The 20,162-nt window shown below is 44.8% G+C and overlaps 1 protein-coding gene across 1 annotated transcript; it reads right to left on the bottom strand.

Moving 5' to 3' along the window:
- Window positions 1-5,207: 5,207 nt before the first annotated feature.
- Window positions 5,208-18,573, bottom strand: LOC121582089. The gene is made up of 9 exons (XM_041897640.2): window positions 18,270-18,573; window positions 17,177-17,355; window positions 9,531-9,635; window positions 9,243-9,392; window positions 8,787-9,026; window positions 7,884-8,259; window positions 7,446-7,687; window positions 6,837-7,012; window positions 5,208-6,530 (listed from the first exon to the last, which is right to left on the bottom strand). Exons 1-9 carry the CDS (start codon window positions 18,388-18,390, stop codon window positions 5,642-5,644), a joined length of 2,478 nt encoding a protein of 825 aa, XP_041753574.1. The 5' UTR covers window positions 18,391-18,573; the 3' UTR covers window positions 5,208-5,641.
- Between the last annotated feature and the right edge of the window lie 1,589 nt (window positions 18,574-20,162).

Here is a 20,162-nt window from a genome sequence, read left to right as displayed (position 1 = left end):
TATTTGAGCTGTTCTTGCCATAATATGGACTTGGTCTTTTACCAAATAGGGCTATCTTCTGTATACCACCCCTACCTTGTCACAACACAACTGATTGGCTCAAACGCATTAAGAAGGAAAGAAATTCCACAAATTAACTTTTAAGAAGGCACACCTGTTAATTGAAATGTATTCCTGGTGTGAAGATTGCGCCAACAGAGGGCTGCCTCGCTTCTAGTCCTTAGGAAACTTTGCAGTATTTTATTTTTTGATGTATTATTTCTTACATATAGCCGGGAAGAACTATTGGATATCAGAGCGGCGGTAGCTCACCAGCACTACCAGCATTACGACCAGGAATACGACTTTCCCGAAGCGGATCCTTTGTTCGCACCCCCCAGGGCAATTTAACTGATTCCAGAGGCCGACCCAAAACAACGGCGCCAGAGGAGAGGGAGCCGGAGTGGTCTTCTAGTCAGACTTAAGAGGCGCGCACACCACCCATCGCTTCCGAGTATATTACTTGCTAATGTCCAGTCCCTAGATAACAAAGTTGACGAGATCAGGGCAAGGGTTGCTTTCCAGAGAGACATCAGGGATTGTAACATACTCTGTTTCACAGAAATATGTCTCTCTCGGGATATACTGTCCCCATCCATACAGCCATCTGGGTTCTCAGTACATCGCGCCGACAGGAATAAACATCTCTCCAGGAAGAAGAAGGGTGGGAGGTATGTTTCATGATAAACAACTAATGGTGTAATTGTAACAACATACAGGAACTCAAGTCATTTTGTTCACCTGACCTAGAATTCCTCACAATCAAATGCCGACCGTATTATCTCCCAAGAGAATTCTCTTAGGTTATTGTTACAGCCGTATATATCCCCCCTCAAGCCGATACCACGATGGCCCTCAAAAAACTTCACTGGAGTTTATGCCAACTGGAAACCATATATCCTGAGGCTGCATTTATTGTAGCTGGGGATTTTAACAAAGTAAATTTGAGAAAAATTCTATCAGCATATTGACTGTAGCACTCGCACTGGAAAAACAATGGACCATTGTTACACTAACTTCCGCGATGCATACAAGGCCCTTTCCTTTCGGAAAATCTGACCACGACTCCATTTTGCTCCTCCCTTCCTATAGGCAGAAACTCAAACAGGAAGGACCCGTGCTAAGGACTATTCAACGCTGGTCTGACCAATTGGAATCCACACTTCAAGATTCTTTTGATCACATGGACTGGGATTTGTTCCGGGTAGCCTCTGAGAATAATATAGACGTATACGCTGATTCAGTGAGTGGGTTTATAAGGAAGTGTATAGGAGATGTTTTACCCACTGTGACTATTAAAACCTACCCTAACCAGAAACCGTGGATAGATGGCAGCATTCACGAAAAACTGAAAGCACGAACCACTGCAGTTAACCATGGTAAAGTGACGGGGATTATGGCAGAATACAAACAGAGTGGTCGTTCCCTCCGCAAGGCAATCAAACAGGCAAAATGTCAATATCGCAATTCAACGGCTCAGACACGAGACTGTGGCAGGGTTTACAGACAATCACGGACTACAATAGGAAAACCAGCCACGTTGCGGACACCGATGTCTTGCTGCCAGACAAGCTAAACAAGTTCCTTGCCCACTTTGAGGATAAAACAGTGCCACCGACGCGGCCAGCTACCAAGGACATTTAAACGTGTTAACCCTCGCAGGGCTGCCGGCCCAGACGGCATTACTAGCCGCATCCTCAGAGCATGCGCAGACCAGCTGGCTGGTGTGTTTACGGACATATTCAATCTCTCCCTATCCCAGTCTGCTGTCCCCACATGCTTCAAGATGGCCACCATTGTTCCTGTACCCAAGAATGCAAAGGTAACTGAACTAAATGACGATCGCCCCGTAGCACTCACTTCTGTCATCATGAAGTGCTTTGAGAGACTAGTCAAGGATCATATCACCTCCACCTTACCTGTCACCCTAGACCCACTTCAATTTGCTTACCGCCCCAATAAGTCCACAGACGATGCAATCGCCATCACACAGCACACTGCCCTATCCCATCTGGACAAAAGGAATACCTATGTAAGAACGCTGTTCATTGACTATAGCTCAGCATTCAACACCATAGTACCCTCCAAGCTCATCATTAAGCTTGAGGCCCTGGGTCTTAACCACGCCCTGTGCAATTGGGTCCTGGACTTCCTGACGGGCCGCCCCCAGATGGTGAAGGTAGGAAACAACTTCTCCACTTAGCTGATCCTCAACACTGGGGCCCCACAAGGGTGTGTGCTCAGCCCCCTCCTGTACTCCCTGTTCACCCATGACTGCGTAGCCATGCACGCCTCCAACTCAATCATCAAGTTTGCAGATGACACAACAGTAGTAGCCTTGATTACCAACAACGATGAGACAGCCTACAGGGAGGAGGTGAGGGCTCTCAGAGTGTGGTGTCAGGAAAATAACCTCTCACTCAATGGCAACAAAACAAAGGAGATGATCGTGGACTTCAGGAAACAGCAGAGGGAGTACCCCCCTAGCCACATCGACGGGACAGAAGTGGAGAAGGTGAAAAGTTTTAAGTTCCTCGGTGTACATATCACTGACAAACTGAAATGGACCACCCACACAGACAGTGTGGTGAAAAACCCTCACAAACCTTTACAGATGCACAATTGAGAGCATCCTGTCAGGCTGTATCACCGCCTGGTACGGCAACTGCACCGCCCACAACCGCAGGGCTCTCCAGAGGGTGGTGTGGTCTGCACAACGCATCACCGGGGGCAAACTACCCGCCCTCCAAGACACATACAGCACCCGATGTCACAGGAAGGCCAAAAAGATAATCAAGGACAACTACCACCCGAGCCAGCCTGTTCACCCCGCTATCATCCAGAAGGCGAGGTCAGTACAGGTGCATCAAACCTGGGACCGAGAGACTGAAAAACAGCTTCTATCTCAAGGCCATCAGACTGTTAAACAGCCATCACTAGCACAGAGAGGCTGCTGCCTACATACAGACTTGAAAATCACTGGCCACTTTAATAAATGGAACACTAGTCACTTTAATAATGCCACTTTAATAATGTTTACATATCTTGCATTACCCATCTCATATGTATATACTGTATTCTATACTATCTGTTGCATCTTAGCCTATGCCACTCAGATAATGACATTGCTCATCCATATATTTCCTTTACTTAGATTTGTGTGTATTAGGTATTTGTTGTGGAACTGTTAGATATTACTTGATCGATATTGCTGCACTGTCGGAACTAGAAGCACAAGCATTTCGCTACACTCGCAGTAACATCTGCTAACCATGTGTATGTGACCAATACATTTGATTTGATTTGTGTGGTTCCCACTGTGAAGCATGGAAGAGGAGGTGTGAAGGTGCTTTGCTGGTGACACTGTCAGTGATTTATTTAGAATTCAAGGCACACTTAACCAGCATGGCTACCACAGCATTCTGCAGCGATACACCCTCCCATCTGGTTTGCGCTTAGTGGGACTATCATTTGTTTTGACCCGAAACACACCTCCAGGCTGTGTAAAGGCTATTTGACCAAGAAGGAGAGTGATGGGGTGCTGCATCAGATGACCTGGCCTCCACAATCACCCGACCTCAACCCAGTTGAGAATGTTTGGGATGAGCTCGACCGCAGAGTGAAGGAAAAGCAGCCAACAAGTGCTCAGCATATGTGGGAACTCCTTCAAGACTTTTGGAAAAGCATTCCAGGTGAAACTGGTGAGAGAATGCCAAGAGTGTGCAAAGCTGTCATCAAGGCAAAGGGTGGCTATTTGAAGAATATCAAATATCAAATATATTTTGATTTGTTTAACACTTTTTTGGTTACAACATGATTCCATATGTGTTATTTCATAGTTTCGATGTCGTCACTATTATTCTACAATGTAGAAAATAGTAAAAATAAAGAAAAACCCTTGAATGAGTAGGTGTGTCCAAACTTTTGACTGGTACTGTAATTCTGGACCCCTGCTCTACACCAATGACTGTATATATGAATGGACAAAGCCATCGATCACGTGACACCATTCATTCCTATGTGAAGACTCAATAGCACATTGAAGCCAAATTAAGTCGGTTAAAATGGTGTCTCATGGAGACATAACATTACAGAGTTTCTAAACCCAGTGGCGCAACATCCCCAGACTTGCAAAACAGACCAAGCAGACCAGGCCGGGTCTAGAAACTCTGTAATGTGAGTGAAGTGAAAAATTATTCATTAGTTGTTAATTTTCTCGAAATGTAAAGGCTCAACCTAGATTCGAGCCAATATCTTAAGTAGTTGAACAAGTTATTACTGCAACCTCGTGAAAATGACAAACGGCATACATTAACATTTTCGTCCAAAAACACTTTACATGGAAGGAGTGCCTTTGATTTCACGGCCTGCACGACCGTTAGACCCGATGACTGTTTCTGCGCATGAGCTTAGTTAGCCAACGTTGCCATGACATCGTCTACAAGCGTTATCGGGGATTTGTATTGGAGAAGCAGTTTCTGCTTATCTTCATACTGTACTGTATTTGATAACATGCACAGTTTGAACTACTCCAGGATGTGACGTTGCAGGCTAGCTCAGTGCTGCCCCTTCACATTGAGTGACTCAAGTTGAAGGCCGACCAGGGTACATCTGGTGTATTAGAAGCAATTATTGGTACCATGAATGTCTTCAATTTTTTTTATTTACACAATGACTCACCACGAAGTATAATGGGGGATCCTATTTTCTGCTAACAATGCTTGCAGTACCGCGGTCAGCCTTGAACTTCTGAGAGGGGGTCGTCCTCCACTGCTCTATACTCTCTTTCCTCCTCTACTGATGATACTGCACGCGCTAGAGTATCTTGTGTCCTGCCTAGGCATCTCTTAGCTTTGTGCACCTTGGAAGCAACCACTTACTAGGTAGAATGGGGGAGGGGGGTACTCTTTGCCTGGTCCATTCAGTCTGCTCCCGATGCAAAATAACACTGACAGATCTTTTTATAAATAATTATGATAAAACGTGGGCTTAAAACTGAAGTTCCGTTTTTTAATTTAATATCCCCCAAAAAATAAAAAATAAAGGAAAAATCTGAGGGGTCACATGTTTTTGTGCGCCCTATGGACATGATGCCACTGGCTGTTGCTCTAACATGGCAACTCAGCGCAAATGTGCCAATTGAATTTAAACGAGGAAACAGTCGGTGGTTGTATTTGATTAACTTTTTATTAAAAGGGTATGGATTTCAGCAAATAAAGAAAGCAACAGAGGACAAAATTAGGTACATGGTAAGGGTTTAAGAATGTACAATTTTGAAGTATTGATTGTACAGCAACTCGAAGGAGTTGGGAGATTCACTCCAAAAACTCTAGTCTCCACTCAACTCCGCAGATGAAATCAGCGTGGAGTTGAGATACTTGGCTAATTTCTAAATAGTCTGGACTGTCTGGATTTATTAATTTATGGAAAGGTTTGTGAACCTGCGCAGCGCCGTACATCAAGCTAACCCTTGTGAACAAGCAGCCAAATGCTTCCCAGAACTGGATACAACGTGACGACATCCTAACAAAGAGTTCTTCGTACTTCTCCCAAGAAATAAGAGCGACAACCTGATAGATTATTTTCCCTCTTTGGAAAAAAGCTATTTCTGAACATTTTCTACATCAATCTGGGAGAGCACTTTGATGCGTTTTGGCATGGCCACGATAATCTCCACCCCTGCCCTCTTTCTCTTGCCCTTGGGGGTGGGCACTGTTTTGACGCCAGCGTCCTTCTGATCCAACATGGTCTCACTCTGAGCCTGGAGAACGTCCAGTTTCTGCCTGAGCTCCTGTAGGTGGTCAATGTTGTTGATCCCGCTCACATTCTCCATGATGGATTTGAGTTTGGCCACACACTCCCTCTGCAGTTCCTCCCTCTGCAGTTCCTCCCTCTCCCGCGGACCCTGTGAAGCCTGTGGGGCCACCCACTGTGTTTGTATGCTATGCAGTTGTAACTGTGGAGTTTGAGGAGTTTGCACCAGTGGCACTGTTTCTTCAGGCCCATCCCACTGAAGAGAGACTGGGGAAGCTGGGGAGAGATGCATTAGACCATTGAGGGCTTCCTCTATCTCCTCCTCCGTTGTGGTGTGTGAATGCAGAGTGAGCAGAGGGTGGTCCCTGTATTTGGGACAGAGGTGCTCCCAGGTCCAGTTAGGCTCAGACCTGAAGACGTGACAGAAGTGTTCACAGGGCAGGCGCTGGTCCCTCCACACCTCACACTCACAGGAGGGCCAGGTGGCCTCTGAACCGAAGCTGACCGTGTAGGACCGCCCTGACTGCCCCGCCGTGCTCTCTGCCCCACTCTTCACCCGAAAGGTGCCGTTGGCGGCGTCACTGGCCTGCTCCACCACAATGTCGGAGTCTTGCAGGGCGGCAGACATGTTGTCCATCACCAGGGCCACCACACCCCAAGGGCGATGCCACAGGAACGGAGGCGCAGTGGGGTTGAGGCTGTACTCGCCGGAGGACTGGCTGTTGAGGTCTATGTACCTGCAGGTTCAGGGAGTGTAGCAGGTTTTTAGATTGACCAAACATCATAACACTTACATTAAAGGGGCATTACACTCCTAAATAAAAGTTTTAAAAAGTAGTCTAATGTCAAGATCCTATGCCATTGGTTGTGCAGAACAAGCAACACATCTTAACCCCAAATGAATGGAAAAGATGAGCACCGCAAATCTGGAAATTATATGGTGCTTATCTTCCATTCATTTTGCAGATATCTCAACAGAAGACCACTTTTGACAGCGAATACCATTCTAAATGACAGTGAATCCTATTCTAAAACGGACTTACCTTTGGTGCATCGGTGGGAAGTAGTCATCAACAACAAACTGCAGCATTTGGCTCAGGGTGTCTTTTTTATGGACCTTCATGTTGTTATGTGTGAAAAAGTCGCTCTGCATCTCCAGACCTCCGTTCACCACAGACACAAAGTTGACAATATCAACCCTCACAGCGTTCGCCCATCTCTGAATGAACAAAAACAGCAGCATGTCACTAACCTCTGTATGCACCATCATTAGACTAGGATGCACATTATGGACCTATAGCTAGCATATTATGGATCTATAGCTAGATACCGTATCATGGATATAGCTGTATGAAAAAATGTATGCACTCACTAACTGTAAGTCGCTCTGGATAAGAGCGTCCGCTAAATGACTAAATAGCTAGCAAAAACATAACACACTTGTTACTGCTACAGACTACTGTCTACATACAGTATATATGGTTTAAACATGCTGTCTGCTTCAGGATGAAAGCACCTCTAAGCACAGGTCTGAGATCTGCTTTCCGTCTAACCACTCTGACCTTCATTAATACGCAGGTGAAGACAGAGCAGGTCCAGGACCTGACCCTATTGCCCCTGTGATGTCATTAATTGACATGTGCACTACAAACCTTCTCCTCTGACAGCCACTTGTTAGTGAACCAGTTCTTAAAGAGTTGTCTCTTCTCCAGCCAGATGGGGCTCTGCTGTAGTCGTTCTACTGCCCCCTGGTGTTGCTCTCTGGTAAGGGCTCCAGCGATGGCCTTCATCATATCAAAGATCCCCTCCTGGTTGGTGATGGCTCGGGACCGGTTGCTCAGCCACTTGGTCCAGGTCCTCTCCCGCAGGTGATCGCTGAAGACTGCCTGAGCACCTGAGATTGGAATGTGAAATAGTCCATAATTAGCTAACTCTAACCCCATCATCCTCTAGTACTTAAAAGACTGTAACAGTTTAAACCTTTTCTTGACCAACAAGTCTTTTCAAAGCCAACCGTGTTGAGAGCACATTATGGAGCTAACTTGCTTTTCCCACCTCATAGCTAACATTAAAACCTCACCACTGTTCACCTGTGAATGCGGCCTCCACCGCCTTCATCTCCACAGGGCAGTGTTCAGTGAGGATGTAGGCTGGGCTCCAGCCCCGGTTCCACTGCCTGAACACCCCCAGCGCCTCCCCCAAGGCTTCGGCGCTCCTCGACTGCACCACGAACAGGCCCACGGGCGCCACGCTCACATTGGTGCGCACGCACAGGAAGAAGAGTGGCAGGGGGAAGCGCGTCCTCTTGTAGGCCGCGTCCAGGAAGCACACCTCCTTGCCATACTGCCGGAGCAGCCGCCGCTGCCAGTCTGTCTGGTAGCACAGCAACAGGTTCTCGCTCTCTGATTGGACCCTAAGTAGGAAGTTGATTCTAGGAGCTTCCGCCTTCCAATTCTCTGCCAGGGTCTAAGGGGGGAGACAGAGTAAAACCAAAGTTGGGGTCATGTTAGGGTCACAGAGCTGGTAATCATAATAGCTGTACATGGTTAATAGCTGAGGTGCAACTTCTGCATCCTTTCAACTATTTAAGTGCTAACCAAACTCCTTTTTGCTCCAACGTGAGCTTTATATATGGAAGTGAACCTTGACTTTTGCTATAGCATGTCACTGTCTTATTCTAAACTACACCAGTGATATTTCCATGGCCTTAAACAATCCCAAATATTCGTAAATTGCATTGAAACATACAGCTAACACCACAAGCCCCAAAGGTCTTATCTAAGAAGACAATCCAAATATCTGCTGAACATGTGGGATACAGTCGTGGTCAAAAGTTTTGAGAATGACACAAATATTAATTTTCACAAAGTCTGCTGCCTCAATTTTTATGATGGCAATTTGCATATACTCCAAACTTTGTGAAGACCAATACTTGTGTCATTCTCAAAACTTTTGACCACGACTGTAGATGGAGCACAGCGCAGCCTTCTCACCAGCAGGTTGACCAGGTCTATTTTGCTGTAGTGTTCCTCCGCGATGACCTGAGCCATGACGGCATGGATGGTTTTCTCTGTGGGGAAGAAGCGCCTCAGCGGCGGCGGGGTCGTGTCTCGGAACAGCTCCGTCCGCACGTACTGGACCATCTGGTTCTTTACCTCCTTCACCTTCCTCACCCCCTGCTGCACCAACGCTCGGATGTAACCTTTGACCCTGTCGTCCACCTGATCTGCACCCTGAGGGAGCGAGGAGAGAGTGGCGTTTGTTAAGTAGGGAGAAAATAACCCTAACCACTGTTACAGGGTTAGATACTTGTATTCTTCAGGGAATTTTAAGAGATTAAGGTTTTATTACATCTGTGTACCGAACGGACATAAAGGCTTACAGATACTTGATTTGTAGCCTAAAGAGAGTCCAATGCAATATATCCCATGGTAATAGTATAGTAATACCTTGCCAATTGGATGGCCCTTGTGGTCAGTGACACTGGGTATTTTGAGGAAATACTGTATCTTCCACTGCACCGAGGCTGGGTCTGTCTGGAGAGCTTGTTTGATGGAAATAGACATGACCCTCCTCAACCGTGATGTGTCCTTCTCCAACTGATGCAGTGTGGCACGAGTGCGCACACACACACACACACACACACACACACAGAGATAGAATTAAGTGTACTAGTCTGAGGTGCGTGATCACTGGTGTAACATAATAAACATATACACACATTATTTCACCGGTACCTTGAATCCAGGGAACTTGACAATGCGGCTGATTGTGAACACAGCAGGACATGCTACCTTCTTGGTTTTCAGCAACAGGTTTCTTTTTTCCTTGCCATCTTTTGCCTGAAAGACCAAAATGAGTGGCAGGTAAGAATATAATTGTTGAGATTGGTTGTGAACCCCACAACTACCTAGAAGCATTGATGAAACCAGGGTCGTATTCATTATCATCAAGGACATCAACCACCCGACATCAACCACCCGAGCCACGGACTGTTCACCCCACGATCATCCAGAAGGCGAGGTCAGTACAGGTGCATCAAAGCTGGGACCGAGAGACTGAATCCCAGCTTCAATTTCAAGGCCATCAGACTGTTAAATAGCCATCACTAGCCGGCCTCCACCCAGCACCCTGCCCTGAACTTAGTCAATGTCACTAGCCGGCTACCACCCGGTTACTCAACCCTGCACCTTAGAGGCTGCTGCCCTATACACATAGACATGGAATCACTGGTCACTAATAATGTTTACATACAGTTTTTACTTATTTGTGGTCAAAAGTTTTGAGAATGACACAAATACTAATTTACACAAAGTCTGCTGTTTTGATGATGGCAATTTGCATATACTCCAGAATGTCATGAAGAGTGATCAGATGAATTGCAATTAATTGCAAAGTCCCTCTTTGCCAAGAAAATGAACTTAATCCCCAAAAAACGTTTCCACTGCATTTCAGCCCTGCCACAAAAGGACCAGCTGCCATCATGTCAGTGATTCTCTCGTTAACACAGGTGAGAGTGTTGACGAGGACAAAGCTGGAGATCACTCTGTCATGCTGATTGAGTTAGAATAACAGACTGGAAGCTTTAAAAGGAGGGTGGTGCTTGAAATCATTGTTCTTCCTCTGTTAACCATGGTTACCTGCAAAGAAACGCGTGCCGTCATCATTGCTTTGCACAAAAAGGGTTTCACAGGCAAGGATATTGCACCTAAATCAACCATTTATCGGATCATCAAGAACTTCAAGGAGAGAGGTTCAATTGTTGTGAAGAAGGCGTCAGGGCGCCCATGAAAGTCCAGCAAGTGCCAGGACCGTCTCCTAAAGTTGATTCAGCTGCGGGATCGGGGCACCACCAGTGCAGAGCTTGCTCAGGAATGGCAGCAGGCAGGTGTGAGTGCATCTGCACGCACAGTGAGGCAAATATTTTTGGAGGATGGCCTGGTGTCTAGAAGGGCAGCAAAGAAGCCACTTCTCTCCAGGAAAAACATCAGGGACAGACTGATATTCTGCAAAAGGTACAGGGATTGGACTGCTGAGGACTGGGGTAAAGTCATTTTCTCTGATGAATCCCCTTTCCGATTGTTTGGGGCATCCGGAAAACACCTTGTCCGGAGAAGACAAGGTGAGCTCTACCATCAGTCCTGTGTCATGCCAACAGTAAAGCATCCTGAGACCATTCATGTGTGGGGTTGCTTCTCAGCCAAGGGAGTGGGCTCACTCACAATTTTGCCTAGGAACACAGCCATGAATAAAGAATGGTACCAACACATCCTCCGAGAGCAACTTCTCCCAACCATCCAAGAACAGTTTGCTGACAACCAATGCCTTTTCCAGCATGATGGAGCACCTTGCCATAAGGCAAAAGTGATAACTAAGTGGCTCGGGGAACAAAACATCGACATTTTGGGTCCATGGCCAGGAAACTCCCCATACCTTAATCCCATTGAGAACTTGTGGTCGATCCTCAAGAGGCGGGTGGACAAACAAAAACCCACAAATTCTGACAAACTCCAAGCATTGATTATGCAAGAATGGGCTGCCATCAGTCAGGATGTGGCCCAGAAGTTAATTGACAGCATGCCAGGGCGGATTGCAGAGGTCTTGAAAAAGAAGGGTCAACACTGCAAATATTGACTCTTTGCATAAACTTCATGTAATTGTCAATAAAAGCCTTTGACACTTATGGAATGCTTGTAATTATACTTCAGTATACCATAGTAACATCTGACAAAAATATATCATAACACTGAAGCAGCGAACTTTGTGAAGACCAATACTTGTGTCATTCTCAAAACTTTTGACCACGACTGTGCACTACCAGTCAAAAGTTTGGACACACCTACTCATTCAAGGGTTTTTCTTAATTTTTACTATTTTTTACATTGTGGAATAATAGTGAAGACATCAAAACTATGAAATAACACATATGGAATCATGTACTGACCAAAAAAGTGTTAAACAAATTAAAATATATTTTAGATTTTAGATTCTTCAAATAGCCACCCTTTGCCTTGATGACAGCTTTGCACACGCTTGGTATTCTCTCAACCAGCTCCATGAGGTAGTCACCTGGAATGCATTTCAATTAACAGGTGTGCCTGTTAATTTGTGGAATTTATTTCCTTCTTAATGCATTTGAGCCAATCAGTTGTGTTGTGACAAGGTAGGGGGGGTATACAGAAGATAGCACTATTTGGTAAAAGACCAAGTCCATATTATGGCAAGAACAGCTCAAATAAGCAAAGAGAAACAACAGTCCATCATTACTTTAAGACATGAAGGTCAGTCAGTACAGAACATTTCAAGAACTTTGAAAGTTTCTTCAAGTGCAGTCGCAAAAACCATCAAGCACTATGATGAAACTGGCTCTCATGACGACCGCTACAGGAACGGAAGACCCGGAGTTACCTCTGCTGCAGAGGATAAGTTCATTAGTTACCAGCCTCAGAAATTGCAGCCCAAATAAATGCTTCACAGAGTTCAAGTCACAGACTCATCTCAACATTAACTGTTCAGAGGGGACTGTGTGAATCAGGCAAAGAAACCACTACTAAAGGACACCAATAAGAAGAAGAGACTTCCTTGGGCCAAGAAACACAATAACTTGATATTAGACCGGTGGAATTGTGTCCTTTGGTCTGGAGTCCAAATTAGAGATTTTTGGTTCTAACCGCCGTGTCTTTGTGAGACGCAGTGTGGGTGAACGGAAGATATCCGCATGTGTTGTTCCCACCGTAAAGCATGGAGGAGGAGGTGTTATGGTGTGGGGGTGCTTTGCTGGTGACACTGTCTGTGATTTATTTAGAATTCAAGTCACACTTAACCAGCATGGCTACCACAGCATTCTGCAGCGATACGCCATCCCATCTGGTTTGGGCTTAGTGGGACTATCATTTGTTTTTCAACAGGACAATGACCTAACACACCTCCAGGCTGTGTAAGGGCTATTTTACCAAGAAGGAGAGTGATGGAGTGCTGCATCAGATGACCTGGCCTCCACAATCCCCCGACCTCAACCAAATTGAGATGGTTTGGGATGAGTCGGACCGCAGAGTGAAGGAAAAGCAGCCAACAAGTGCTCAGCATATGTGGGAACTCCTTCAAGGCTGTTGGAAAAGCATTCCAAGTGAAGTTGGTTGAGAGAATGCCAAGAGTGTGCAAAGCTGTTCATCAAGTCAAAGGGTGGCTACTTTGAAGAACCTCAAATATATGTTTAACACTTTTTTGATTACTACATGATTCCATTTGTGTTAATTCATAGTTTTGATGTCTTCACTATTATTCTACAATGTAGAAAATAGTAAAAATAAAGAAGAAAAAATTTGAATGAGTAGGTGTGTCCAAACTTCTGACTGGTGCTGTATATACTGTATTCTACTGTGTTCTAGTCAATGCCATCCTATTCAACTTTTGCTGTATATATACACACTATTCTATCCTACGTATTCTACAGATATACTAAATATTCTATCCACATACTGTCCATAATGTCCATACATCACATACACACATATATATATATACACACACATACAGTGAGGGAAAAAAGTATTTGATCCCCTTCTGATTTTGTGTATGTTACAGCCTTATTCCTCATCAATCCACACAATACAACATAATGATAAAGCGAAAATAGGTTTAGAAATTTTAGCAAATGTATTAAAAATAAAAAACAGAAATACTTTATTTACATAAGTATTCAGACCCTTCGCTATGAGACTAGAAATTGAGCTCAGGTGCATCCTGTTTCCATTTATCATCCTTGAGATGTTTCTACAACTTTTTTGGAGTCCACCTGTGGTAAATTCAATTGATTGGACATGATTTGGAAAGGCACACACCTGTCTATATTAGGTCCCACAGTTGACAGTGCATGTCAGAGTGAAAGCCATGAGGTCGAAGGAATTGTCCGTAGAGGTCTGAGACAGGATTGTGTCAACGCACAGATCTGGGGAAGGGTACCAAAAATGGTCTGCAGCATTGACGGTCCCCAAGAACACTGTGGCCTCCATAATTTTTAAATGAAAGAGGTTTGGAACCACCAAGACTCTTCCTAGACCTGGCCGCCCGGCCAAACTGCATAAATATGCCAAAAGTGCAAAAAGCACCTCTGGCAGCGATTACAGCCTCAAGTCTTCTTGGGTATGACGCTACAAGCTTGGCACACCTGTATTTGGGGAGTTTCACCCATTCTTCTCTGCAGATCCTCAAGCTCTGTCAGGTTGGATGGTGAGCATTGCTGCACAGGTATTTTCAGGTCTCTCCAGTGATGTTTGATCGGGTTCAAGTCTGGGCTCTGGCTGGGCAACTCAAGGACATTCAGAGACTTGTCCCGAAGCCACTCCTGCGTTGTCTTGGCTGTGTGCTTAGGGTCGTTGTCCTGTTGGAAGGTGAACCTTCACCCCAGTCTGAGGTCCTGAGCGCTCTGGAGCAGGTTTTTATCAAGGATCTCTCTGTACTTTGCTCCATTCATCTTTCCCTCAATCCTGACTAGTCTCCCAGTCCCTGCCGATGAAAAACATCCCCACAACATGGTGCTGCCACCACCATGCTTCACCGTAGGGATGGTGCCAGGTTTCCTCTAGACGTGACGGTTGGCATTCAGGACAAAGAGTTCAATATTGGTGTCATCAGACCAGATAATCTTGTTTCTCATGGTCTGAGAGTCCTTTAGGTGCTTTTTTGGCAAACACCAAGCGGGCTGTCATGTGCCTTTTACTGAGGAGTGGCTTCCGTCTGGCCACTCTACCATAAAGGCCTGATTGGTGGAGTGCTGTAGAGATGGTTGTCCTTCTGGAAGGTTCTCCCATCTCCGCAGAGGAACTCTGGAGCTCTGTCAGAGTGACCATCGGGTTCTTGGTCACCTCCCTGACCAAGGCCCTTCTCTCCCGATTGCTCAGTTTGGCCGGGTGGCTAGCTCTACGAAGAGTCTTGGTGGTTCCAAACTTCTTCCATTTAAGAATAATGGAGGCCACCGTGTTCTTGGGGACCTTCAATGCTGCAGACATTTTTTAGTACCCTTCCCCAGATCTGTGCGTCGAAACAATCCTGTCTCGGAACTCTACGGACAATTCCTTCGACCCGATGGCTTGGTTTTTGCTCTGACATGCACTGTCAACTTTGGGACCTTATATAGACGTGTGTGTCTTTCCAAATCATGTCCAATTAATTGAATTTACCACAGGTGGACTCCAATCAAGTTGTAGAAACATCAAGGATGAGCAATGGAAACAGGATGCACCTGAGCTCAATTTCGAGTCTCATAGCTAAGGGTCTGAATACTTATGTAAATAAGGTATTTCTGTTTTTTATTTGTAATACATTTGCAAAAATGTCTAAAAACCTGTTTTTGCTTTGTCATTATGGGGTATTGTGTGTAGACTGATGAGGACATTTTTTTTATTTAATCCATTTTAGAATAAGGCTGTAACGTAACAAAATGTAGAAAAAGGGAAGGGGTCTGAATACTTTCCGAATGCACTGTATATACAGTGCCAGTCAAAAGTTTGGAAACACCTACTCATTCAAGGGTTTTTCTTTATTTTTACTATTTTCTACATTGTAGAATAATAGTGAAGACATTACAACTATGAAATAACACATATGAATCATGTAGTAACCAAAAATGTGTTAAACAAATCAAAATATATTTTATATTTGAGATTCCTCTAATAGTTAACCTTTGCCTTGATGACAGCTGACTCATCCCAAACCATCTCAATTGGGTTGAGGTCAGGGGATTGTAGAGGCCAGGTCATCTGATGCAGCACTCCATCACTCTCCTTCTTGGTAAAAGAAGAAGCCTGGAGGTGTGTCATGTCATTGTCTTGTTGAAAAACAAATGATAGTCCCACTAAGCCCAAACTAGATGGGATGGCGTATTGCTGCAGAATGCTGTGGTAGCCATGCTGGTTAAGTGTGCCTTGAATTCTAAATAGATCACAGACAGTGTCACCAGCAAAGCACCCCCACACCATAACACCTCCTCCTCCATACTTTACGGTGGGAACTACACATGCGGAGATCATCCGTTCACCCACACTGCGTCTCACAAAGACACGGCGGTTAGAACCAAAAATCTCACATTTGGACTCCAGACCAAAGGACACATTTCCACTGGTCTAATGTCCATTGATCGTGTTTCTTGTCCCAAGCAAGTCTCTTCTTCCTATTGGTGTCCTTTAGTAGTGGTTTCTTTGTAGCAATTCGACCATGAAGGCCTGATTCACAGTCTCCTCTGAACAGTTGATATTGAGACATGTCTGTTACTTGAACTCTGTGAAGCATTTATTTGGGCTGCAATTTCTGAGGCTGATAACTCTAATGAACGTATCCTCTACAGCAGAGGTAACTCTGGGTCTTCCATTCCTGTGGCGGTACTTATGAGAGCCAGTTTCATCATAGCGCTTGATGGTTTTTGCGACTGCACTTGAAGAAACGTTCAAAGTTCTTGACATTTTCCAGATTGACTGACCTTCATGTCTTAAAGTAATGATGGACTGTCGTTTCTCTTTGCCTATTTGAGCTTTTCTTGCCATAATATGGACTTGGTCTTTTACCAAATAGGGTTTTCTTCTGTATACCCAACCTACCTTGTCCCAACACACCTGATTGGCTCAAACGTATTTAGAAGGAAAGAAATTCCACAAATTAACTTTTAAGAAGGCACACCTGTTAATTGAAATGCATTCCAGGTGACAACTTCATGAAGCTGGTTGAGAGAATGCCAATAGTGTGCAAAGCTGTCATCAAGGCAAAGGGTGGCTATTTTTTGGTTACTACATGATTCCATATGTGTTATTCAATAGTTTTGAAGTCTTCGCTATTATTCTACAATGTAAAAAATAGTAAAAATTAAGAAAAACCCTTGAATGAGTAGGCGTGTCCAAACTTTTGACTGGTAGTGTGTGTATATATATATATATATATATATATATATATATACACACACACACACACACATACATACACACACACTCTGGACTCCGACATTGCTTGTCCTAATATTTATATATTTCTTAATTCCATTCTTTTACTTTTAGATTTGTGCGTATTGTTATGAATTGTTAGATATTACTGCACTGTTGGAGCTAGGAACACAAGCATTTCGCTACACCTGCAATTACGTCTGCTAAATATGTGTATGCGACCAATAAAATCTGATTTGATTAGGCACTATATGGAAGAACATTTCCTGAAATAGGGTGGGACAACCTGAACTCCAATAAGAAAAGCTATTTTCCGTTTTCCATTGCACAATGTTTTGAAAAGATTTGCTATGGTGTGTCGTAATGAATTTGCTCCAGGTTCAGATGCACAATACATCCTAATAATTTACATGGAACACTTCAAAGCTGTTTCAGAATATCATAGATATTAGCACCCTTTGATCCTCAAGTTCCTGCCTCTTCTTGATTCCACACTTTGCCCGGCCCCGGTGGCATCCCATCAGCTTGTGTCCGATGAACACGAAGGGCACGCCGTCAAAGGGGATACAGGGAGTACCCTTGCCGTACTTCCATTCCCAGTATAGCCTGTTCTTGTGGTCCTGTGGTTTCCAACCTGTTTTGCAGAACACATTGAAAGAGCCATGAGTCCAGGGGTGTATTCGTTAGTCGGATTCTGCTGCAAAACGTTTTGTCTGTTGCAAAACGTTTTGCAACGGAAACCATTTACTGTCTAGGTACCAAATAGAAGCAAACAGAGCAAACGGAATGGGGCGGGACCTACCTGAATTTGTCCAAAATAAACTCTTGTTTTTGTTGCAAAACATTTTATGTTTGGAGTAAACTGTTTCTGACTAATGAATACATCCCAGTAGTTTGCAGAATATACATCACTAGCTATGTAAGAATAATAATCAATCAATGTAGGTAGCTAAATAGTATAGAAGGGCTAAAATATAGCCAGTCACTCTGGTGATTGTTTGCACTGTCTGTAGCTTGATCAATGCAAGTTTGCAACACTCAAAGATTTTTTATAATTAACCCAAGATTGTTTCCAATAGGAGCAAATGAATCATAGTGAGCAGAACAAGCAAGGAGGTGGGCGGAGCCAAGCACGAGCTAGTGCTATCCTATTGGCGCGTTCTAACATTTATTTGCATATTTCCGTTAGGGAACGACTACTCTGTGAAGTGCGCTTGTGCCATAACTCAATTCGCCCTTGCACTCCTTCTAAACAATGTCATTTTATAAAACTTTGGCAAATGGGGTCTACAAAACGCAGTCCACTCTGTTTGTTACAGATTATAGTTTTGAAAACTGTCTGGAGATCAAATGTTTAATCAATGAGAAAATTAGCAGAACGTTGACCAAAATCAATCTCGCTCCATGTTCTTCCACTGCCGGCCACTGGGCTTCCTCTCATCACCATGTTTGGTAGTGAGTGGAAACACCAACCGGATGCTTCACATTTATACATCCGGTACAATATCTGGCTGTCTGTGACGCTCTATAGCTTGCTAGCTAGCTTACCTTGGTCATTGAAGCGCTTGTCCACACGGTAAGAAATATATTTCACACAGGTTGACTCTTCGACGTGTGAGATATGCTTATTGACCTCTTCAATTGTTTCAAAGACCGCTTCGTTGCTCATTTTTGCTTATTATCTGCTACCAACGCAGAGAAACAGTCACGTAAACATTCAAATAATGTAGCTAGCTAAGTACCAGCACAGAGTTTCTAAACCCAGAAGCACAACATCGCGAGACGTCTGGCAACGTTTGCGAGACCGACCAGGCCGGGGGTTGGGGTTTGAGACGTCAATGCGCAGTTCGGCGCGAGACGATTGTTTAACCCGCGGACGTGTTTTTACCATAGAGAACGATAGAGGCCTCTAGTGGCCAACAGGCCATTAAGGGCTTCCACAATGTTACGCCAATTTTGATGTTTTCAAAGTAGTCAACTGGGTGGGGATCCCTATGGGTTGTAGCCTCAATGGCGCTGCCCATGCTGTCGCTATAATGGCACAGAAATAAAGATGAGTCCTATCTATCTCTATTTTTTCTACCAATGATTTATATTTACATTAATGACCTATAGGGGCGGTGTTGAAGCCACTGTGCCTCCATCTTGGCACACCCTTACCATCATCAAAAATATTTTATCTTAGAAAATCATTTATTAAAGGTGCTACATCAAGAATGTCTCACCCATGTGGAAGCTAGGCAACAACCTCTCCCTTTTCCCAGCCTATAGGGAGGAGGTCAGAGACCTGGCCCTGTGGTGCCAAGATAACAACCTCTCCCTTTTCCCAGCCTATAGGGAGGAGGTCAGAGACCTGGCCGTGTGGTGCCAAGATAACAACCTCTCCCTTTTCCCAGCCTATAGGGAGGAGGTCAGAGACCTGGCCGTGTGGTGCCAAGATAACAACCTCTCCCTTTTCCCAGCCTATAGGGAGGAGGTCAGAGACTTGGCCGTGTGGTGCCAAGATAACAACTCTCTCCCTTTTCCCAGCCTATAGGGAGGAGGTCAGAGACCTGGCCGTGTGGTGCCAAGATAACAACCTCTCCCTTTTCCCAGCCTATAGGGAGGAGGTCAGAGACCTGGCCGTGTGGTGCCAAGATAACAACCTCTCCCTCAACGTGATCAAGACAAAAGAGATGATTGTGGACTACAGGAAAAGGAGGACCGAGCACGCCCCCATTCTCATCGACGGGGCTGTAGTGGAGCAGGTTGAGAGCTTCAAGTTCCTTGGTGTCCACATCACCAACAAATTATCATGGTCCAAACACACCAAGACAGTCGTGAAGAGGGCACGACAAAGCCTATTCCCCCTCAGGAGACTGAAAAGATTTGACATGGGTCCTCAGATCCTCAAAAAATTATACAGCTGCACCATCGAGAGCATCCTGACTGGTTGCATCACTGCCTGGTATGGCAACTGCTCGGCCTCCGACTGCAAGGCACTACAGAGGGTAGTGCGTACGGCCCAGTACATAATTGGGACCAAGCTTCCTGCCATCCAGGACCTCTATACCAGGCGGTGTCAGAGGAAGGCCCTAAAAATTGTGAAAGACTCCAGCCACCCTAGTCATAGACTGTTCTCTTTGCTACCGCACGGCAAGCGGTACCGGAGCGCCAAATCTAGGTCCAAAAGGCTTCTTAACAGCTTCTACCCCCAAGCCATAAGACTCATGAACAGCTAATCAAATGGCTACACGGACTATATCCTGCTAATGTTTAGCCTCAGCCCAAACTTTCTCGCCATTACCAGCTGTTGTCTTAGCGGTCTCGAATAACACCTGTGATTGCTTTATGCCTCTCTCCCATGTCAATATGTCTTGCTTATTGCTGTTTCGGTTATTTCTTATTGTACTATTTCACTGTAGAGCCCCCAGCCCAGCTCAACCTGCCTTAGACAGCTCC

Source organism: Coregonus clupeaformis, chromosome 15, assembly GCF_020615455.1.
Source record: "Coregonus clupeaformis isolate EN_2021a chromosome 15, ASM2061545v1, whole genome shotgun sequence".
NCBI classification, from domain to species: domain Eukaryota; kingdom Metazoa; phylum Chordata; class Actinopteri; order Salmoniformes; family Salmonidae; genus Coregonus; species Coregonus clupeaformis.
This window is presented reverse-complemented; position numbering and strand designations above follow the sequence as displayed.